Source organism: Pseudochaenichthys georgianus, chromosome 17 (genome assembly GCF_902827115.2).
Source record: "Pseudochaenichthys georgianus chromosome 17, fPseGeo1.2, whole genome shotgun sequence".
Classification (NCBI taxonomy): Eukaryota; Metazoa; Chordata; class Actinopteri; order Perciformes; family Channichthyidae; genus Pseudochaenichthys; species Pseudochaenichthys georgianus.
The window spans coordinates 31,330,248-31,350,797 of NC_047519.1; the positions used below are offsets into that span (position 1 = coordinate 31,330,248).

Genomic DNA, 20,550 nt, shown 5'->3' on the forward strand with positions numbered 1-20,550 from the left:
TGATGCAGGAGTTATAATTCAAGTCATATTTTTTACTTCCATTACATTGACACTAAGCTGACTTTCAGAACACAAAAGCTATCATTCACAGCATATATAACTTGAGTACATTTTAACCTAAAGTTTAGTGAGTTCTCCTGTATGCTTACTGGACTGTTAAAGGGTTTTGCTTTTTATAGATTTATTGTATACAAATCTGTAACTTCAACAAAGTAAACCCAGATAAATATGTCCATTCTTAATACTCACACTTTAATTACACACCCTTACCATGATTACAATTCATGGTTTCTCTAGGTTTGCAATTAGCTGTATATCTGTTTAGTTTAATTTAAGTGCACAACACAACAACATAGATTACGTAGTACTAGCGAAAATGTTCTTTAATAAAAAGAAAGAAAATACTCAAGAGAGAATTTATTAGATAAATCATGATATACTAAAATACATAAATAACTTAACATAAAAAAACACTTGTTTAATAAAAAATGTGTTTAAATTCAAAAGCTGCCATGGCAGTAAAGAGGTCACATGTCATGTGTTAAAAGTCTTTAAGTACACTTGTGAGACGTTTCATTTTCTCTTCCATAATTCTTTTGGTGGTTTCCGTCTCTTCCAGGAGCTGACGCATCTCCTCCTCTACATCATATACCTGAGGAGGACACAGATATACAACTTGTCTTAAATTGTTCAACATGAGGTTCTCATACAAACGATCCTACCGTCTATATTTTACCTTCTGATTGGCTTGTTCAATCTTCTTCTGCTTATCATTTGCCAGTCGTAGCAGCTCAGCTTGATGAGAGGCTTGACCAGACTCTAGCTGTCGACGAAATGCATCGTCCACACAGTGTAATTTATCTACTGCAGCTCTGCAAGACAGACAACAGATCAAACATAATGTTACAAAAGGAACTAAGAGGATGTTGACCTAACTGCCTTGTCAGGATATTAGGATGGACGGTACCAGAAAAGAAACACTGACGAACAAACATGTTTTATTTTAAATGACATAAGTTACATGCTCTTTATCAAAGGCACGAAGACACCCTGATCATAATTTCACTTTATACCTAACATGTAAATACAATTAATAGTCTTCAGAGTTCTCTATCTTTGTGTTTTAGTAGAATGATGGAAGAGCCATGTATTTAAGAAATACTGCTTACTGGCCCGGAAATGTCCAAGTGAGATAAAGTATGGTCCTTTAAGGCAGGGGTATCAAACTAAATGTCATCGCGGACCACATCAGTATTATGGTTGCACTCAAAGGGCCGGTTGTAACTATATTAATATACATATATAAATATACATAAAATAATGTATTATATTACATTATTGCCTCTGCATTGGATTATTATCGGATAGGGTAATAACTTCATAATTAACTACGTCTGAAAGCAGAAGTCCAGGGCAAATAATTGCAAGTCTCTTGAGTGCACATGTCACAAAATGAGATGCATTGTGGGACATGTAGTTTATGGGCAACCTGCTTCTGTAAAGTGGCATGTGACCAAATAATAAACGTATTATATTCTTTGCAAGCTCTTGCGGGGCTACATACAATGAAGTTGCAGGCCGGATTTGGCCCCCGGGCCTTGAGTTTGACACCCCTGCTTTAAGGCTTTAGATGAAAGCAATTAAACTGCTTTCTTGACAGTGTAAATGACTTCCCTCTCTTCCAGGATTAAAGAAAGCAGAATGGCTGTCCTTACCTGTCCACAGCAGGTGGATTGGACCAACATGTGCACATCGTACATATGGAAATATATATATATATTATAAGGTTTGACTGCTTTTAAAATTCTTCTTGTGACTGATTTCATGCAGGCTAATTGGTATTTCTACAAAAGAGATGCAAATACAGCTAAAATAAGTTCATTTTATCAAATATATTGAACTTTTACTTGATAACTACACGTCATATTTGTCTCATGTAATTGATCATACTTTTGTGCTTCGATTGCTCTATCTCTTTCTTCGAGCAGCAAGCGTTCCTTGTAATCAAAGCTCTCCTTCATGCTCTTCACCTGGCTCTCCAACCGAGTCAGCACGTCGGCCTTCGCCTGCCACTTCTTACTGGAATCACTAATAGAAGAATAGATAGACATATATCCATGTCAGTATATTGTACATAAAGTGTCTTAATATGTGCGTGATGGGATGCTTGCCTGTAAACTCTTTTGATCTCCTCAAGCTTTGCGTCCTTGTCCTCCAGCTGCTGTTTGAGCTCCTCCTTGCGCAGGCTCAGATGCTCGATCCGCTCCTTCAGCTCCGCCTGCTCAGATGTCTCCTCCTCCAGCTGCTTCTGGAACCGCTTCTGGGTCTGGACCGCCTCATCGCGCAGCCTGCAGGTCTGATCATCGCGCTCCTGCAGAGACTAGATAGCAGGAAGGCAGAGGAGAAAGAGAAATGGCTTAAGCATGTCTCAAGAAAACAAATACGACAGATAACTATACACAAACAAGCTCATTGTAAAGCGCACGTCTATGGATGTTCCAGGTTCTTTCTTTTTTTTTTCAAACTTTATTTATCCAGGTAAAATCCCATTGAGATCAATGCTCTCTTTTTCAAGGGAGACTTTCAGCAGTAGGTTCCACAAGAAGACATAACAACAGAACAACAAAAGGACATCATACAGCAAAATGTACACGGATTACAATTTACATATCTAACCACATGTACAGGTACCAACAGCATCTGATTTTGTAGCATCCAACCGAGCTTTAAAAACATGTAGTGGTACTAGCTTGGTAATTTTCCATTCTTGTTGCAGACTGTTCCATGTTAGTGGAGCTGCACATCTAAAAGCTGTCTTCCCTAAGACAGTCCTAGCACTTGGCACATTTAATAAAACCACAGCATGCGATCTCAGGCAGTACGTACTTTCAATTCGCCGAGAGATCAGGGAGCAGATATGAGATGGTAGTTTATCCAACATGGCTTTGTAAATGAAAAAGTACCAGTGACTGAGCCTCCGTACAGTAAGTGATAAGATGTGATGGACCAAGGTTTTGGTTTTAGAACAACTCAGTGATTTCAATATTAAAAGTACCTCTTTGAGTCTGCGGATGGTCTCTGTCTGGTCATCAATGATTTTGGTTTTGATTTTTAGGGCATCAGTGTCTCTCTCGTTCAGTTTCTTCTGACTCTCCAGCTCAGCGCCCAGCACCTCTAACCTGGCCTCCAGGCGTCCACGATCCTGAGACAAGGATGCTCCTAGTATAGAGAAACACATACAATTGTAAATCAGATCTCATCTATAAAACTTTACTTTAACATCTATTATCATTATGTATCTTTTCGATCCCTTTTCTTTTTCTTATTTGAGTGCATTTTATTGACTATATGAAGAATTATTTTCCGTCGTAGCATTTTCTACAGTGTACATTTACCATGCCCTGCTTGAGTGTGTTTCTCCCACATAACCACTAGATGACAGACTTTACTTAATACAGATGAAATAAAACATCAGCACATATAGTATTTAACCAAACAGCTCAAATGTCCTTCTACTGACTCTTAAGTTAACATTTAAGAGTGACTCACTCTTCCTATGACCAAGAGTTGGACTCAAGGAAGACCTGGGGCCTGTACTACGAAGCTGGTTCAACCTAACCTGGATATGTTTGAGTTAGCCGGTTGGCCTAATCCAAAACATAAGCGCTCTCGCTAAACGGTACTACGACCCGGGTTATCAAGTGGATCGCTCAAGCCAGCCGTGTCCTATCTAGTTAGGTGCGCGTTCACATGAAAAGGGTGGTATCTGGAGCATTCGACCAATCACAAACATGGATAAGCGTACTGACAGCGCAGCGTCATACTTCCTGAATGAAAAGTAAACTATAATATTAGACATATGAAGAAGTTAAACTTTAAACATCCATGACTTAAACACTTTATCCAGGATCAAAGCCTCAGAGCTGCACCTGCAAGGTGAATACAGCTGGCAAAAGAAAAAGTGTTTGAATGCGTACATTAACAGGTTTATGATATCACTGCCCCGTCTAAAACACGATCTGACTTCAATTACATTTGTCTCGAGTGTTTCGTCAACTTATGTGTTGCTTAAAATAATACTTCTGCATACAGTATGTGACACTGTGAGTGTTGCACGGCCAGATACGGCTCAGCTGACTCAGATAAGGAGAGATATGATACATTATGAAGTGATATGCCGCGGACTGTACTTAATGTTACTCTGATCCGGTTACTTATGTTGTGGCCGATATTTAAGTAAGCTTTCTTAACGCTAATGTTATAATAGTCAGATTGCTCTGAAGATGGAGGTGATATTCTATTAATGTTCACGTTCACACAGTCGGTGATTTTTGCCGGCCGTCTTTCCTGCGACGGCAGCTTTTCTGTATTTCCTTTCTCCTGTAAAATGACTTGATCGCTTTAAACTCCGCACACTGAGCTCTGATTGGTCAGCAGGCGGTGCTTTCACTGAGTTGAGCTCTTAGCCTGCAACCTAACCTGCTCCCGACCTGGGGGGTATACTACGAAGCAGGATTTTTGTTTAGCAAGATAACTTCTGGGATTTCCGGTACTACGAAGCTGGTTCACTTTTTAGCGGGCTAGATCTCCATGGTGATTTATCCTGGAACCTAGTCTGTGCTCCGAAGCAGGATAGGTTCCAGGATAAGAGATCAACTCAGCGAAAGCACCACGCCTGCTGACCAATCAGAGCTCAGTGTGCGGAGGAAATACAGGAAAGACGGCCGGCCAAAATCACCGACTGTGTGAACGTGAACATGAATAGAATATCACCTCCATCTTCAGAGCAATCTGACTATTATAACATTAGCGTTAAGAAAGCTTACTTAAATATCTGCCACAACATAAGTAACCGGATCAAAGTAACATTACGTAGCCTACAGTCCGCGGCACTGTGAGTGCAGACGTCAATGTGTCCCATTATCATTCATATCACATCATATCACATGCATCATAATGTATCAGATATTTCCTTATCTGAGTCAGCTGAGCCGTATCTGGCCGTGCAACACTCACAGTGTCACATACTGTATGCAGAAGTATTATTTTAAGCAACACATTAAGTTGACGTAACACTCGAGTCAAATGTATTTAAAGTCAGATCCACTCGTGTCTTGGACGGGGCAGTGATATCATAAACCTGTTAATGTACGCATTCAAACACTCTGTATTCACCTTGCAGGTGCAGCTCTGTGGCTTTGATCCTGGTGGATCAAGTGTTTGAGTCCTGGATGTTTAAAGTTTAACTTCTTCATATTTGACTAATATTATAGGCTGGTTGACTTTTCATTCAGGAAGTATGACGCTGCGCTGTCAGTGTTTGTGATTGGTCGAATGCTCCAAATACCACCCCTTTTATGTGAACGCGCACCTAACTAGATAGGACACGGCTGGCTTGAGCGAACGAGTTGATCGCCAGCGTTGTAGGACAGTTTAGCGAGAGCGGCTTTGTTTTGGATTAGGCCAACCGGCTAACTCAAAACATATCCAGGATAGGTTGAACTAGATTCGTAGTACACCCCCCAGGTTAGCCGCACAGCATAAGTTACCATGGAGATCTAGCCTGCTAAAAAGAGAACCAGCTTCGTAGGACCGGAAACCCCGAGTTAGCCGGCTAAGCGAAAATCCTGCTTCGTAGTATACCCCCCTGTACTCATGTTTGAATGTGTGCGATGCACTATAAGGCTCATTCAGAGTCACCATCATGTGCTGGACGTCTCCCACCTTGCTGAGCGAGCTCCTGGCCCCAGATCCTCCTCTCGGCCCTGAGGCCGTCGATCACAGACTCCTGAGCTGTGAGCTGAGACAACAGTCGTCCCTTGTCTTTCTTAAGCAGCTCGAGCTGCAGGCTGAGACGCCGGTCCTGCTCTGCCTCTGCTTCCAAGGAATGCAGACGGCTCTGGCAGAGGGACAGACAGAGACGGACAGTATTAATGATCAACGGCCATCTGTCACGGCTGACAGATGGAAAGGCAGCTGGACGCTCCAGTATTCATGCTGAAGGCTCCTGAGGGCTCAGGCTGGACAATCTGTGGCCAGGCAATGACTGATGACCATAACAGGACATTTCTATTTTACCTTTTAGATTATTTATTTATGAAAAACCTGATCAGATAATGAATTCCTTTTTTAACATTAACATACTTTCTTACAGTCGGAAATATAAGAAACAACAAATTAAAATATTAACAAAAAACAGAAACAAAAAAGGTAATGGTTACATGTGTTCATTATTGAAGAAGGGTGTATACGAATATCTTGAGATTTATATATCAGTTAGTCCGCTAGCATGTGCACTGTGTCATAAATCATCCATCTGTTCAATTTCACTACAACAACTTTCTCTCTCACTAAATGCTTTTTTCCATTGTATAAATCTCGCTATATCATTTATTTGCTATATATTGCTCATTCAGCCTTATATTAATGTATTCTCATTGTGTTCTTACTTGTAAACATTACTATGTTGATTAAATATCGATCATTATCAGTGACATTTATACTTTCAAGGTACCTGATGTTGCATTCCATAGGTAATGCATATCCAAGAATACCTTTTTACTACTTTTAAATGCATTTTACCCATAATGAGTATTATTGATGATATTTTGGTTTACTTCTCTATTACTACATATCACATCAACATGATTGTTGTTGACCAGTGTTAATGTATATAAGGGGTAATGAAGTAAGAGGTTAGATGATCCTTTTCTTATCCCCGGATGTATCCGTCTGCATCTTTACTTGAGCGCAGTACCTTCAGGGCAGTGACAGCTTCTCTCTTGGCTTTGATGAGATCAGTGATGCGGTTCTTCTGTTCTTTGACCATGGCTGTGAGCTCCTGCACCAGAGAGGCTGATTTCTTCTCCCTCTGCTGGGACTGGGCCAGGGTCGCCTTGAGCCCCAGCAGCTCTGCAGTCATCTGATCACAAGCGTCCTTTACCTGCAGAAGCAGAGCGAGGAAGGGGGACAGAATGTGAGTGAGAAGTCGAGGAGTTCAACAGATTGAAGCATTAACTGACTCTACCTTTTTTTCAATCAATACCACATTCGGACAGAAAAGGTTCTTTAAAGAAAGCTATTTCGTTTTAAAGTACGAGTTTAAATTTGGCTGGCAATCTGTATCTCAATCAGACTTTTCTAAAGGTCAAACATAGTGCACTTTAAGTACAACATTGTGCAAGTTGTAGCAATAAGGACAAGATGAGATTTTCTGCAGAATGTATGAGTGAGACCTGTAAGCATAACGGGAACATTGATTAATATCCAATCCTTTTGTACAGCTTTCTTCCTGTGGCAATCACAGTCTACTTGTCCAGATTCACATGACCCTAATTCAATCTCAGCTTTCATCATTGGGCTGAACAAAAGAATCAAAGCGAGCCCATGTCGACCGGGGTCAATTCCAGTTCAATCGTTTTACTTTTACTAGACCCAGTAATCATTAATCAGCTAAGTCTGTATTTTGGCAGACCTCAGAGAAGCGAGCAGCCTCGATGGTCAGCGCCATGCGAAACTCGTCCTCCAGAGCGGCGTACAGTGTCCTTCCCTCTTCTAGTTTCCCCTGCAGCTCCAGCACCCTGTGGCCATGCCTCTCTTCCACTGATGCAACCTCTTTAGCCACCGCCTCTCGGAAATCTGCCCCGCCGGGCTGCAACCGCAAATCCAGTTGTTTTCTGTGAGACAACGTGAAAAAGGATTGTACAGTTGATAAGACCTCTTTTTATAAAGGTTAGGAGGGCCTTAACACAAACAGGAAAGCCTAATTTAGGTTTAACACATTTCTTTAGTACCGTTATTAAAACAAATACCCTCTTTAATAGCCCAACAACTTGATTCTTAAAGGATAAACTCACTGTTTGCAAGTCTATCGTACAAAACAATGTTCTTTTATAGTAAAACAATTTGTACTCAAAAGGCTGTAACTTTGAAAGATGTCCTTTTGATTTGTCTCGTTAAATATTCATGTTACAATTGAAAAGGCATTTTATTGAAACACAGATTTTTATATTGGCAGAAAATGTGGTATTCATACACTTACAGGACGAAGTTGATTAAAAATATTGATTTTCATCCCATAACACTGTTGATATTAAGCAACACATGACCCCGTCCATGTGTTTCAGAGTGAGGCCTCCAGGTGTACCTGTGCTCCTGCTCCCTGGCCGCCAGCAGCTCATGCAGCTGCTGCAGTTTGTCTTTGTGCTGACGCACTGCCGCTCTCAGGATGTCCGACTCTCTCTTCAGAGCCCCTGCCTTGTTCTCCAGCTCCTGGTGCCGCTTCATCTGAGGAGGGTCAGCAAGTTTTAAATCAATGCCGTCAGAGCTCTACTGAAGCCTTACTCATTGATTCACTGTGTAGGAGTGATGACAGATCAGAGCGAGTTACTGTAGTAACCATGTTCAGGGAACAGAAATAGCATGATATCACAAACCTGCCAGCTCAAAGCACAATTTGACAGTCAAGTACTAAAACTTAGCCAAGACTGTAACCGCAACAACAGATATAATTAGTATTTTGAATGCTTCAGAGAACTACAACAAGGGTTTTGTATGCTGTTTTGTTTGTTTCATGTATCTATGACATTTTGGGGTGTTGTCATGGCGTTATTTTTAAGCGAGTAAAGTATTATTGTACATCGAGGTACTGCTGTTTGAAATGTAGCCATAAACACATTTTGGGCTCTGCACCTGCAACAGCCAATGCTCCACTCTACTTGCTCCAGAGTGAATTTGCACTACACTGTAAGTTTCAAAAGTGTGGGGGTTTCTTCGACCCACTTCCTGTACCTCCTCAGCCTGCTGGCGAGCCCTGAGAGCGTCTCCCTGGGAGATGCTCTCCTCCAGTCTGCGCAGTGCAGTCTTGTGCTGCTCTTCACTGCTGCGGGCCTGCTCCAGCTGCCGGCTCTGGGACTGACTCCTCCCCTCCAGCTCCTCCACCCGAGCCTGCAGTTCAGATCGCCCCGATCGCTCCTTCAGCAACAATTCTTTCAGTCTATTCGAGGAGAACACAAGATAAGAGTGTACAAAAGCGTACAATACCCTGAATGATGTTTTTACTGCATATAGAGACTGATATAGGAAACCGCACAATGTTGTGATGCGCTTGATTGTCCCTAATGTTTTATCGCCTGCTGTTAAAATGTGATAGCCTCTGAAATTGAAGAAATCTACCAGAACAGCAGAGTCAAAAATGTTAGGGAGAGAAAACTGAAATATGGTGTAAATGAGAAAAGAAAGAAATATAAATACAAAAGGGCAGTCTGTTGAAAAGGAAAACGAATGGAGAGAACTAGCTTGGCTTAGTATTCAGGACACCTATGAAGACTGCACAAGCACCTACAGTTGCTCCGTCTTTAAATTAGCCTTGATGAGTCATTTCACTGTAATCTGTCCTGATGAGAAAGGGAGTAAACAGTATCAGGCGTGTTCACTGTCATTACAAAGTGACAGTGAAGATTGATTCATGCAATAGAGCTGACATACGCTTATCAACAGGCTTCTAATTACAACCATAAAGCAGATTTATCTAGGCAGGGTGGGACGCAAGCAAGAACAGTGCATAGAATAGTTACACCAGGCTCTCACATGTAGGAGTTTTTCATTATAGATAACTGTACCTTCTGGAATTTAAGTATATCTAGGTGGGGAAAGGATCTTTACACTCAATCGCTTCATTGTTGCAGACACCTGCAGGCATACTAAGGAATAGCAGGGAGTACAAAAGCATTGTACTGCTGCAGTACTGTTTAAGCAACCATTACTCCTAGCACAAAACGAGTTGGCTTGTCTATCACTAGCTCCATCAGTTATTCTGGTACGCCCAGGAGGTAATGTTTTTGTCTTAGTTTGTCTTCATCAGTAAAACCTTTAACCTGATGTTCCTGAAACTTGGAAGAAGGGTATAGACTGGGCCACGGAAGATCCTATTTCATTTTAAGAGCAGGGCTTATTCAAGGGGCGAATACAGAAAATTCCCTTTTGTTAACATTGGAAAATAGGGCAAAGGTTTTAAAAGGGTGAGGCGGGCCCCCAGGGGGCTTCAAGCAGCTTCAAGTGGGGCTTATTAAATGGATTCTAAGTTCTAACACTGATTTTCAAAAGAAAGATCACATAAAATAGCTTAAACGTGTTTGGTCTGACAAAAAGGGGAAAAGGGTACATTTTCTATAAATAATGAACCCTTAAACTGATAGTGAACACAGATGTCTCTTTAGGTGGCTAACATAGATTCTGCTGCAGTGCTTAGTTCCTGTGCTGGTTCGGTCTGGTTCTCCAAATGATTGCCGTGATGATTATCTTCTACTTTAGGAAATATGGATAAGTACCTCATTCAACTTCAAAACATCTAAACTATCCCTTTAAGATTTTGGAATAATGGAGTGCAAATTGTGTGCTTGATTTCGTAAGAGGCTACGGGACAATGAGAAAGAGGATATTAAGTGGTGGGATGGATACTCATTGTTCAAGAATGAGACAGGCAGCGGGCATTGGTCTCAGGAGAGACAATAGAAAAGATGAAGAGGGCGGAAATAGATGAGAATCCATTATGTGGTTGACAACTCAAATCCACAGAGACACGTTTGATTATCCCTTTTCATCAAGACATCTGCTTTAGAGCTACTGCACCGTTTGTTTGCAAACATCTGTGCGTCCATCCAGTTTCCCTCTTACCTGTCGGTGGTGTGCAGGGCCATGCTCTGCAGGTCTTTTTCCTCGCTGACTTTTGTCTGCAGGCACTTTAGATCCTCGGTGAGTTTCCTCGCAGCCTGCTCAGCCTTCCAACGCCTCTCCCTTTCCTGGTCACGCTCTTCCACAATAGTCTGACCAATGGACATAAACAAAAACACACATGGGTTAAATTCAGGGGTCAAATGTCATGCCTTTGCGCGGTTTGCATGTATGTGTGAGAGGGCTGCACGATTTGGGGAAATAATCTAATTGCGATTTTTCTGACAGATATTGCGATTCGATTTGCGATATTTGTTTTTAAGCGACCCAACGGAAGTTTATTGTAAAATGCGGCCATATCTCCGGCTAGGAAGGTCGCATCAACGTGCTCCCGTCTCTAGCACCCCCGCAGCCAGAGCTACGAGTGAAAGAACTAAACTTACATGAAACCTCCGTTGGGTTGCTTTAAAGTCAAGCTTCAGTTTAAGATTCACCCTGTAATAGAAACATGTGATGGAGCATTACTAACCTGACTCAGATGCTTTGTTTCACCAAAGCATCTAAAGCTCCATTGGAAGCCATTTGGAAAGGGCAGGCACTTTCAAAAGCACTTGGCAGGTGATTGGATCAATCTGTCTATCACCTTCTATCATGGGCTACTTCTGATTGCTTAACAATGGCTGGTACATGTGGAGCACAGCACTTCTGATTGGTGTGGATGACTGACACACAAGAAGAAAATAATAATTGATAATGATTTGATAATCGATTAATGGTTCAGCCCTGATGTGTGACAATTAAAGAGGGTTTCATCCTTTCGATTCTATATCAAGGGTATGAGCAATACATGTTAATGTTCTTTTGCAGTATCAGTACGTTGCTATGGACAATACTGATAAGAAGAAAGAAGAACTCCACTCCAAGTCTGTTTACAGGTGTACTCAAATTTATTTCAGTGAAGTAGTTTTTATTTCACACTGTTTTACTACTACTATTACATTTTGTATAGCTTCGAAAGCTTTCTAATGTATCTTTAATTTCTTGCATGAATTGGTCTCAGTGTGTATTGTTTTAGTCTTTTTGGATGTTTTCATGGTCTGTACTTTTTCTGTCTTATTTTCACTCGTCAGTCTTCGGTCGAGCACTTTGAACTGCACTTACCAGTAAGAACGGTGCCATAAAGTGAGTTTGATTGATTGAAACTACATATGTGCTTTATTAAACATCTGTAGATCGACAAGCCGCAGCGGGAAATCTGATAAATTGCCTCCATTTTTTTATCAGATCTCTGTAGCCCACTCCTCATCTCTGCTTGAGGCTAGCATTAGCGGCTACTAGCATAACACACTAAAAAATCTGACATAACTGTTTGCGGTCAAGCTGCATTGTGGGTAATGTAGTGATCAGGTTTTAACATAAAAGAAGAATGTGTGGAAAACTGAATATTTTTGCTTACTATCTATTCTATCTATCTATTGTATACATGGTTTGATTTTCATCCAGACAGTTGTTTGACTCCGGGAGTGATAAGTATGCGTTAAATAATATATTATGGACGTATCCTTGGAAACACTGGGATGTAGTTTTCTAAAATGAATAAATAGAATTACCTTTGAAAGGGAAAAAAGTTGAAGAAAGATGTTAATGTCGTTTTTTGAATCTTTTATTCTGTCCCTGAATGTGCATGTTATTGTGTAATAGCTTTCTGTCAAACAAAGAAACCGAAAACAAGTATTCTTTCACAGCGGTGCGGGTAAAAATACCCAGAGGATGTTTACATCCCTATTCTGCGAAGTCATAACCTTTTCCACATTACATTCATCCAATAAGAAATAAACTGCCTTCAGACGGCAGCATCTCCATGCCGTACCCTGTAGGTTTCCTCCTCTTCAGTGGACTTGGTCTTCACATCGCCTGAGGCCTTCGCAGCTCTCACTGCTCCCCTCCTCATCGGCCCTGCTTTGTCTTTCCCTCCTGCGCCACCAGTCTTCCTTCTGAGACCCTCGGCAGACTTTGAACTCCTCTGTTTATGATTCTCCTGATCGCTGCACATAAAACAAATCACAGGTATTGTAAAATGGATTCTAAAAAGCCCTCAAGCTAACGTCTGGCTCGATAAAGGTCAAAGCAGACAACCTGCTCACTTTTATAGGAAGGTAAAGTTTGAACAACTTTGAATTTAAGCTGGAGATAATATTTTAAAATCACCTTGCCCTTAAGGACAGTTGGGCACTTAAGTGAAATAACTGGATACTGAGCACGTGTCAGCAGCGGCTGATGAAGCAAGATGAGGGGGTAGACCATAAAGGCATGGCCGTTAATCATGGCAGTGAGATGACAGTTGTAATTTCTACCAGAGAGGAGGAAGTTTACCACATCGCTTAGAGAAGAACATGTATCAGCACCATCCAGCTTAGAAAGGAAATTCTAAATCCTAAAATACCTGGTGATATGTGATACATGAATTTGATTATCTTTAATCAAAGGTTAGTGTCTAATAGAGCTTAAAATTAAGTGTTGATGGTAAATGTAGTTAACTGAAGCAATTCATTAAGTGCTATATTGAGCGAGAAAGCTGAGTTCTTGTGTTTTTGAGCACTACCTCCAGTCTACTGAGAATAAAACCTAAGCTCTTCCTTGCATCCAACTATGTCAAACGATTCTGCAGGAAGCATAAAGAACACTTTGCAGCAGGAGAACTCAGCTTTCTCACACAATACATTAGGGATGTAACGATACCAAAAACTCACGGTACGATAATATCGCGATACAAAGTCCACGGTACGATATTTATCGCGATATTGAAAAATAAATCTGATTTGTACAGCATGTTAGTAGTATTTTAAAGTGTCAACAATATAATAATCAGACCCTGCAATAAAATAAATCATGTTTCACTTTAGTTTTTCAAGTAACTCAACTCTAACTCACTAACTCAGCATTATCAGACAGGTTTTTAGGAATATGAGCATGTCCACATTTCCAGGTAGAAGCTGGGATGTTTGGGCGTTTACAAAATCCCCTGCTGTGGAAAAAACTCTCTTGCTTGGTACTGATGTTGCTGGGACAGAGAGATATGCTTTGTCCATGGGTGACAGCAGTGGGTCAAACTGTGCATTGTGTCTCCAACACTTCAAAAACAATACAGTTTTTTCCAAGAAGGTGAGGCTTATTGACAGAGCGAGATATAAATATACTGTTGGTACTTGTCAATGTCTCTAGGTATGTACATGTAGCCCTGTAAATACAATGTCCTTTTGTGTTATCTCATCTGTTGTTGTAACCATGGTTGTAACCTACTAGCTGCCATGTTGGACAGGTCTCTCTTGAAAAAGAGATCGATGATCTCAATGGGACCATCTGGTTAAATAAAGGTTTAAAAAAAAAAATTATAATTTTTTTTTTTTTTTAAATCGCGGTCGATTTTGTCAGTCTCATGACGGTATATTGAGACATTTATTTACCGCGATATCGCGATATTCGATATATCGTTACATCCCTACAATACATTTATTCCCGCACTGAAAAATGTATTGTTCAATGGACTACCATTACCATAAACTGATTGGACATCAACATAAAAGTTTTCCTTTTAACAAAGAGATCTTAGTAATTGTGTGCGTTGTGTGGATGACAGTAAACTACTATTAAAGAATCAGGGAGTACATGTCAACCAGGCCACAAAACAAATGACTCTCATTACAGAGTAGTGAACCTGAAAGCTGAAACCTCTGTTTTGTGCGGAGATAAGCAGCTGCAGAATCACCTGTCTGATCTTCGGCCCTTGGCTTCTTTGGAGGTCGTTCTTGATGTAATGCTGCTTCGATGTTTGGGGATCCTGGTGCGCCTCCTGTTTTCCTTCCCGCTGTCACACTCACTCTCTGAAGTGCGGTCTGTGTCCCTCTTGGCTTTCTGTGCTGTCGCCACAGTACAGCTACTAGATGTGTCACCTGTAGGGACCTGAGTAAACATCACACAAATACTCATTATATGTGTCTGGATGAAAACAAAAAAATCGTCTACATCAGTGGTGTCATAATGCTTCATCGCAGGCCACATTAGCATTATAGTTGCACTCAACGGGCCAGTTGTAACTTTAAGACTATATAAAAATACATATATACATCATTTTAATATATTTAAAATAATGTATTATATTACATTATTGCCTCTGCATTGGATTATTATCGGATAGGGTAATAACTACATAACTAACTACGTCTGAAAGCAGATGTCTAGGGCAAATAATTGCAAGTCTCTTCAGTGCGCATGTCACAAAATGATTTAAAAAGAAAAGCCAAATTATGGAAAAAAAGTCAAACTCAAAAAAAAGGAAGTGACATTTTGAAAAAAAGTAAAATTCTAAGAAAAAAGTCAAATTTGAGATGCATTGTGGAACATGTAGTTTATGGGCAACGTGCTTCTGTAAATCGGCATGTAACCGTATAATAAACATATTATATTCTTTGCAAGCTCTTGTGGGGCCGCATGAAATTAAGTCACGGGCCGGATTTGGCCCCCGGGCCTTGAGTTTGACACCCCTGGTCTACATGCTAATAAACATTGATTTAATGATTATTAAAATTCAAGAAGTCCTCACTAAAGATATAATAAATGTGGTGACAACACAAATACTTAACCGTTCATGTGATTTATATCCTGTTTGGAAAAAGAGCCCTCTAAGATGTTCAGAAATACTTCTTTAACTTCTCTCACCTCGCTGTATGCCTCACACAAATGCTTCTTAATCATTGACTTATATTTCAGCAGTGTTAAATGGGCACCTTCTGGATGAGCTGGGAGACCTGGTGCTCCAGTTTCCTTATGCGTTGTTCATTAACTGGGTCTGCTGGATCGGCCACAAGCGAGGGAACCTGTGCAACTGGATCTGTGATCACTTCGGAGGCAATCCGTTGACGAAACTGGTTCAGCACCTCATCGATACGGGGTGTGGTGAGATGGACGTCCTCTCTAACCTGCAACGGGAACTTAAATTAGCTTTTTTCCCTTTAGAGGTTATGCACTGTGGCTTTCTTTTAGGAGACTGGATTCCATAATGTTCACTACCCTGGATTAAGACACTAAATCACACATTATTCCAGAAATTAATTGACCATTGGGAATCTGCTATTAACAACAACTACCTGGGCTACAGAGTGATACTGCACGCTATGACCAGCACTATCACTTCACATAACGATGGTCAAGTCACCCAAACACCTTCAGTAATACACCAACTTTTTTTCTGTTAGCACTTTGGGAAAGTGTGAGGACAGCAACATCTAATTTGCAAAAATACAGATGTGGAATAAAAGTCAGTCAAATATGAATTTTGGATTCATTTTTCTGATGTCTCACAATGTAAAGGGTTTAATTATTTTTAACAGGAAGCTTCTTTAGTGTTAAGAAGTAAATGTATATGTACAGTAGACACAGAGTTTGTTCTAAATGTGGCACATTTCATTTAGTACCCTGCACTTGGTGCTTTTGTCCATTTGTATTGTAAAATATAAAAAAACGTTGGTTGGAAGGATCATAAATACAGAACTCACAGATAAATTGTCCTCTTATTTTTATTAGGCAAAACCAAATGCATTTCAGTTTTGCTCACAATAAATAAGAAGACAGTTTATCCGTCAGAGTGGGTGCTCTCTCTCTTTGATCCTTGCCACTACCAGGCAATTCATAATTTTAAGCTTGTTCACAAAACTTAATTTAAAAAGTGACCTTCATATCCGCTATTCAAAATCCAATTTGAGGTGTCTGTCTGTCTGTCTGTCTGTCTGTCTGTCTCTAATAATGCCAATAATGGTAGTATAGCATCATAAATTACCGCTTCGTTGTGACTAGTATCTGAGGACATTAAGAGGTCCACATAGTCTTCCAGACCGGGGATATCAAAGGGACTTCCGAGACCTCCAGCTGATGCATTTCCAAACCTGTCCAGACCATCCAGAGAAGAGATCTGTGGCAAGGACTGAATAACAATCTCCCTGTAACCTGCAGACAGACACACAGACGCTATACATTAAAAAAACCTGACCAGACTAGAGCTGCAAGGCTGTCCAAAAATACACCATTATTAAGTATTGTAACACCAGGCTTGGTTAAAACATCAGGTGTTATGCTGCACACAATCAAATCATCTATATCCAAACAAATAACCTGTGCTATCCTCACATGCACTATTGATGCGCCTCACTAAATGAGAACTGAGCACCTCTGATATGAGTGAACCATCGCATATTGACAGCAAGGGTTGTAAAAATGCTTTAAGTGTGCCCTCATGGATTTAAACACGTACTTTCAAACGCTGCTGCCATGCATTACTTATGAGCAGGAAGACAAGGATAATGGGTGCACAGCATAACTTATAGGAAAACACTGGAACGATTTTTTAATTGATATATCTTCAGTCAAGATTAAATGAAAAGACACAGGCATAAGATGCATGGAGATATAAATACGTCTCAGTAATTATTAGCAGGAGCTGTGCTGTCAATGTGTCTACCACTGATTTTCATTGTGCTTTCATTACTGGCAATACAAGGGGAGATGTATGCGTTATCCTGTAGGATTCGTCGGAGTCGCATCAAAAACAACAGAGAGAGATGTAAAAGGGTTGTTGATAGCAAAAACTGTGAAGATGTCTGTTATTACATTTATTCATTGTCTAAGGCGTAACATATTTTCTGTACACTCAAGCTGTCAGTTTAAACATTATAATTAATTGAATAGCATAAATAATCAAATCTACCGTCACAATGGTGTTCAAACTGATTTGGAGTTTGTAATGGAGGTGGTTGTTTTTCATGCTGATCGATTGAGAGGTGTTCCTCGTCTTTAGTCTGCCGTGATTGAGAAGTGGCAAACAGAATAGAAAACACAAAGCTACAAAAGGACCATAGAGTTCAATCTGCACGTTGTTAACAGGAAACTCAGCTTTATTGCCTTTAGAAAGGTCATGTTTTATGCAGGGTTGTTAATCTTTTGACATGATATTACATTATCAATCAATCAATCAATTATGTTGGCTCATGCATTTCTCCTAAGCAATTTATAACAAGAGTATTCAGAATTAGATGCCTTTAAACAACAACAAAACAACCTGCAAGCTTGTTCAGTGCTGTTTTTTTCAAAATAGGAATGAATATATGCTATATGGGCTGCTGAAGAGCAATCTACAAAGGAGGGTCCTCAGCCTGCAGCAGAAATCTAGACTCGATTTTTGTTTTAACTAGGTAAACAAAATTACTGGAGAGTAATATATATAATCATGTATAATATATATAAACACATGTCATTTCGGCTTGGATGACCATGAGAGTCTTAGCATATCAATTAGCAATTACTTATACAGTTTATCTGTAAAAGGCCAATTATTATTAAAAGTTAAGTAAAATAACAGTCCCAAGTAGGGTTGGGAACCGAAACTCGGTTCCAGATGAGAACCCATAAGAAAATGTCGGGTACCGTGTACCCATACAAAATACACAATTGTACTTCTGCTTAACGGTTCCTAAACACGGTAGACCCTGTATTCCACCGGGTCTGTCTGCGCCGCGGTGACCCGGTGGAATACAGGGTAAGGGCAGACTGGCCATCTGTGTGTTCTGGAGAATCACAGAACGGCCGGTCGTCGGCGGGCCGCTGACGGCCGGCACCGCCCTTCATTCTTTTAAACGGCATCATGTAAGTTGCGCTGACAGGCGACAGAGGTCCACAATTGCACCGAAGCGAGGCTCCCCCTGCCCTCCCGTAGACAGTTCACGAGCTCAGTCACTTCATAACACCAAAGATGGATCGCGGTAAACGCTCTAAAGTGAGGCTCCACTACACTAAGAAAGAAAAAGACAAGGCACAGTGTAATGCCTGTTAATAGCTTACCACAGGCATAGCTCAGTTAAAATAAAGCACAGCTATTGTGCAACACATTTGTATTGCATGTATATTTTTTATTTGTAAAAATGTCAGTTAAAGCTTAAAAGAATAAAGACATTTTTGTTATCTAAACGTTTGACCTCTTTCTTTTACAATTTTGGAATCGAAACGGGGAATCGATAAGAACCGGAATCGATAAGCAGAACCGGAATCGGAATTGATACATTTCAAACGATACCCATCCCTAGTACCAAGTACTAATTACTGCAAAAATAAGCTCTTCATGTCTTACCTGGCAACCTACACACAGCGTTGTCTCTGCCATCCTGGCTCAAAGTGACCTCTCTTAAACTTTGCGATCCCAGCAGGCACTGCAGGACGTGATCGATGTTGTCGAGGTTGTTGCTATGGAGACTGAGCTGTTTCAGCTTGTATCCCGTTCCATGAAGATAGAGTAACCCTAATGAAGACATCAACAGCATTGACATGTCACTTACAGGTAAGTGTGTTTTTATTTGAGGGTAGAAAAAGAAAAGTCTGTTCAGTCCTTTTTAAACTCACCAGTGAGGTTGTTTATCTGATTGTAGGACAAGTTTAATCTCGTTAGGTTCACGAGGCCATTCAGTCCTGAGATAAAAGGGAGGGGATATTAACAACTGAGTGATTATACACCTCATAGAGTTTATAATTAAGAGTTATTACTTGGAGAAGAAAACCCATAAAATATTAATCGTCAGAGAAAAATGTGCGACTAAAGACTCACCTTCAACCTTCGTGATTAAGTTACAGGATACATTTAAAGTCCTCAGGGAAGTAAGGGAGCTTAGACCCTCAATCCTAGAAATGCAATTGGAGGAAAGGTCTAAGTGGCGCAGGTGCCATGCTGAGGTCAGGCCCTCGATCCCTGGGATGTGATTACAGTGCAGATTCAGGGAAGTTACAGTGGGACGCAGGGGGACATCCAGCAAGCTACAAAGTAAGAAACAACAGATTTACCATAAAAGAAAAACACTTTTGCTTTGTGACCTGACCTCATGCTCTGTAGGAAAGGTTTTCCAATATTTGCAGCAAAATGATGACAATCATTCCAATTGTTGTCCCATAAAGTGTAAAAAAATACCTTCCACACACTTTGAAAGCTCAAGGGGAGATATTCAAATGTCTTGACACAAAAGGCATCCAGTTTACTTATATAGACACAGAAAAAACGGCCTTTCCACACATTTAACAAGAACATTGCTTCAGTGATTATGATTTTTTCAGATTAGCTTCCCGTCTTCTCATCTATTGCTACTTTTACTGATTATTATGGACTTTTATTTGGCTAAATTATGATGAATAAAGTGAGCAAGTTTTCATTAAAACGAGTTTTAAAAGAATAGCAGTGATGAGACGTTAATAACGTTACCTTATTATATTTTTGTCAATAAGACTCAGCTCCTTGTCTCCCATGACGACGACATGCAGCGTTAACCGTTATTATGCCGTTTGTACTGAAGATAGCATAACCGTCAAATGTGACGTATGGAAGCTAGAACAATTATCATCATGTTGTCAAATCTAAAGCTACGTTTTCCTAGCAGCCTAGCACAAGTTTACAGCGATATAGCTAAGTAGACAACATATTTACAAAGCACAGTTATACACGCTGGGACAATCAGCAAGTGTTGTCTTTTTAACTATATCTATAATTATTATATTGTATCAAAGAAGCAGTTGTGAGCTCGTTAAAACATGTGTTGTTGTTGTTAGCCTCTCTTCTGTCGAGTTGAACTAGCCGCTTCTGGTGCCGTACTTCCGGTGACATAGTTAACGGACACACATCCGGGTTTTTTACTCTTTTACTTTAGTTTTAGTTTCTTTTTTTTCGTTTTTTCTAACTCTTTCTCGAATACAAAGACGAAAAAAATGATAATACAATTAGGATCATGTTTATTAAAAAAGTATATATTATATATTTTATTTAATGTCAAACCTTTATTTAACCAGGTCCCAATT

General features: G+C 40.2%; 1 protein-coding gene across 3 annotated transcripts; it reads right to left on the reverse strand.

Annotated features, from left to right (window-relative positions):
* Positions 1-435: 435 nt before the first annotated feature.
* Positions 436-20,320, reverse strand: lrrcc1 (leucine rich repeat and coiled-coil centrosomal protein 1). Of its 3 annotated transcripts, XM_034105018.1 has the most exons (19): positions 19,961-20,320; positions 19,316-19,521; positions 19,114-19,179; positions 18,845-19,012; positions 16,505-16,671; positions 15,456-15,647; positions 14,438-14,631; positions 12,542-12,716; positions 10,675-10,823; positions 8,791-8,995; positions 8,147-8,286; positions 7,475-7,676; positions 6,758-6,943; positions 5,725-5,899; positions 3,056-3,219; positions 2,172-2,380; positions 1,951-2,088; positions 737-872; positions 436-652 (listed from the first exon to the last, which is right to left on the reverse strand). In XM_034105018.1, the coding sequence occupies exons 1-19, from the start codon at positions 20,002-20,004 to the stop codon at positions 542-544; spliced, it is 3,027 nt and encodes a 1,008-aa protein (XP_033960909.1). In that variant the 5' UTR covers positions 20,005-20,320; the 3' UTR covers positions 436-541. The 3 variants fall into 3 exon arrangements, with proteins under 3 accessions (XP_033960909.1, XP_033960911.1, XP_033960910.1); XM_034105019.2 differs by lacking the exon at positions 436-652 and having other exon boundaries at positions 765-872; positions 2,031-2,088; XM_034105020.2 differs by lacking the exons at positions 16,505-16,671; positions 19,114-19,179; positions 19,316-19,521; positions 19,961-20,320 and having other exon boundaries at positions 18,845-18,967.
* Between the last annotated feature and the right edge of the window lie 230 nt (positions 20,321-20,550).

Coding starts and splice junctions, on each gene's coding strand:
- lrrcc1 (XM_034105018.1), bottom strand. CDS start 20,004: ATGGGAGACAAGGAGCTGAGTCTTATTGACAAAAATATAATAAG. Junction 3,220..5,724: donor CCAGGAGCTCGCTCAGCAAG/GTGGGAGACGTC, acceptor TCTCTATACTAG/GAGCATCCTTGTCTCAGGAT. Junction 2,381..3,055: donor CCATCCGCAGACTCAAAGAG/GTACTTTTAATA, acceptor CCTGCTATCTAG/TCTCTGCAGGAGCGCGATGA.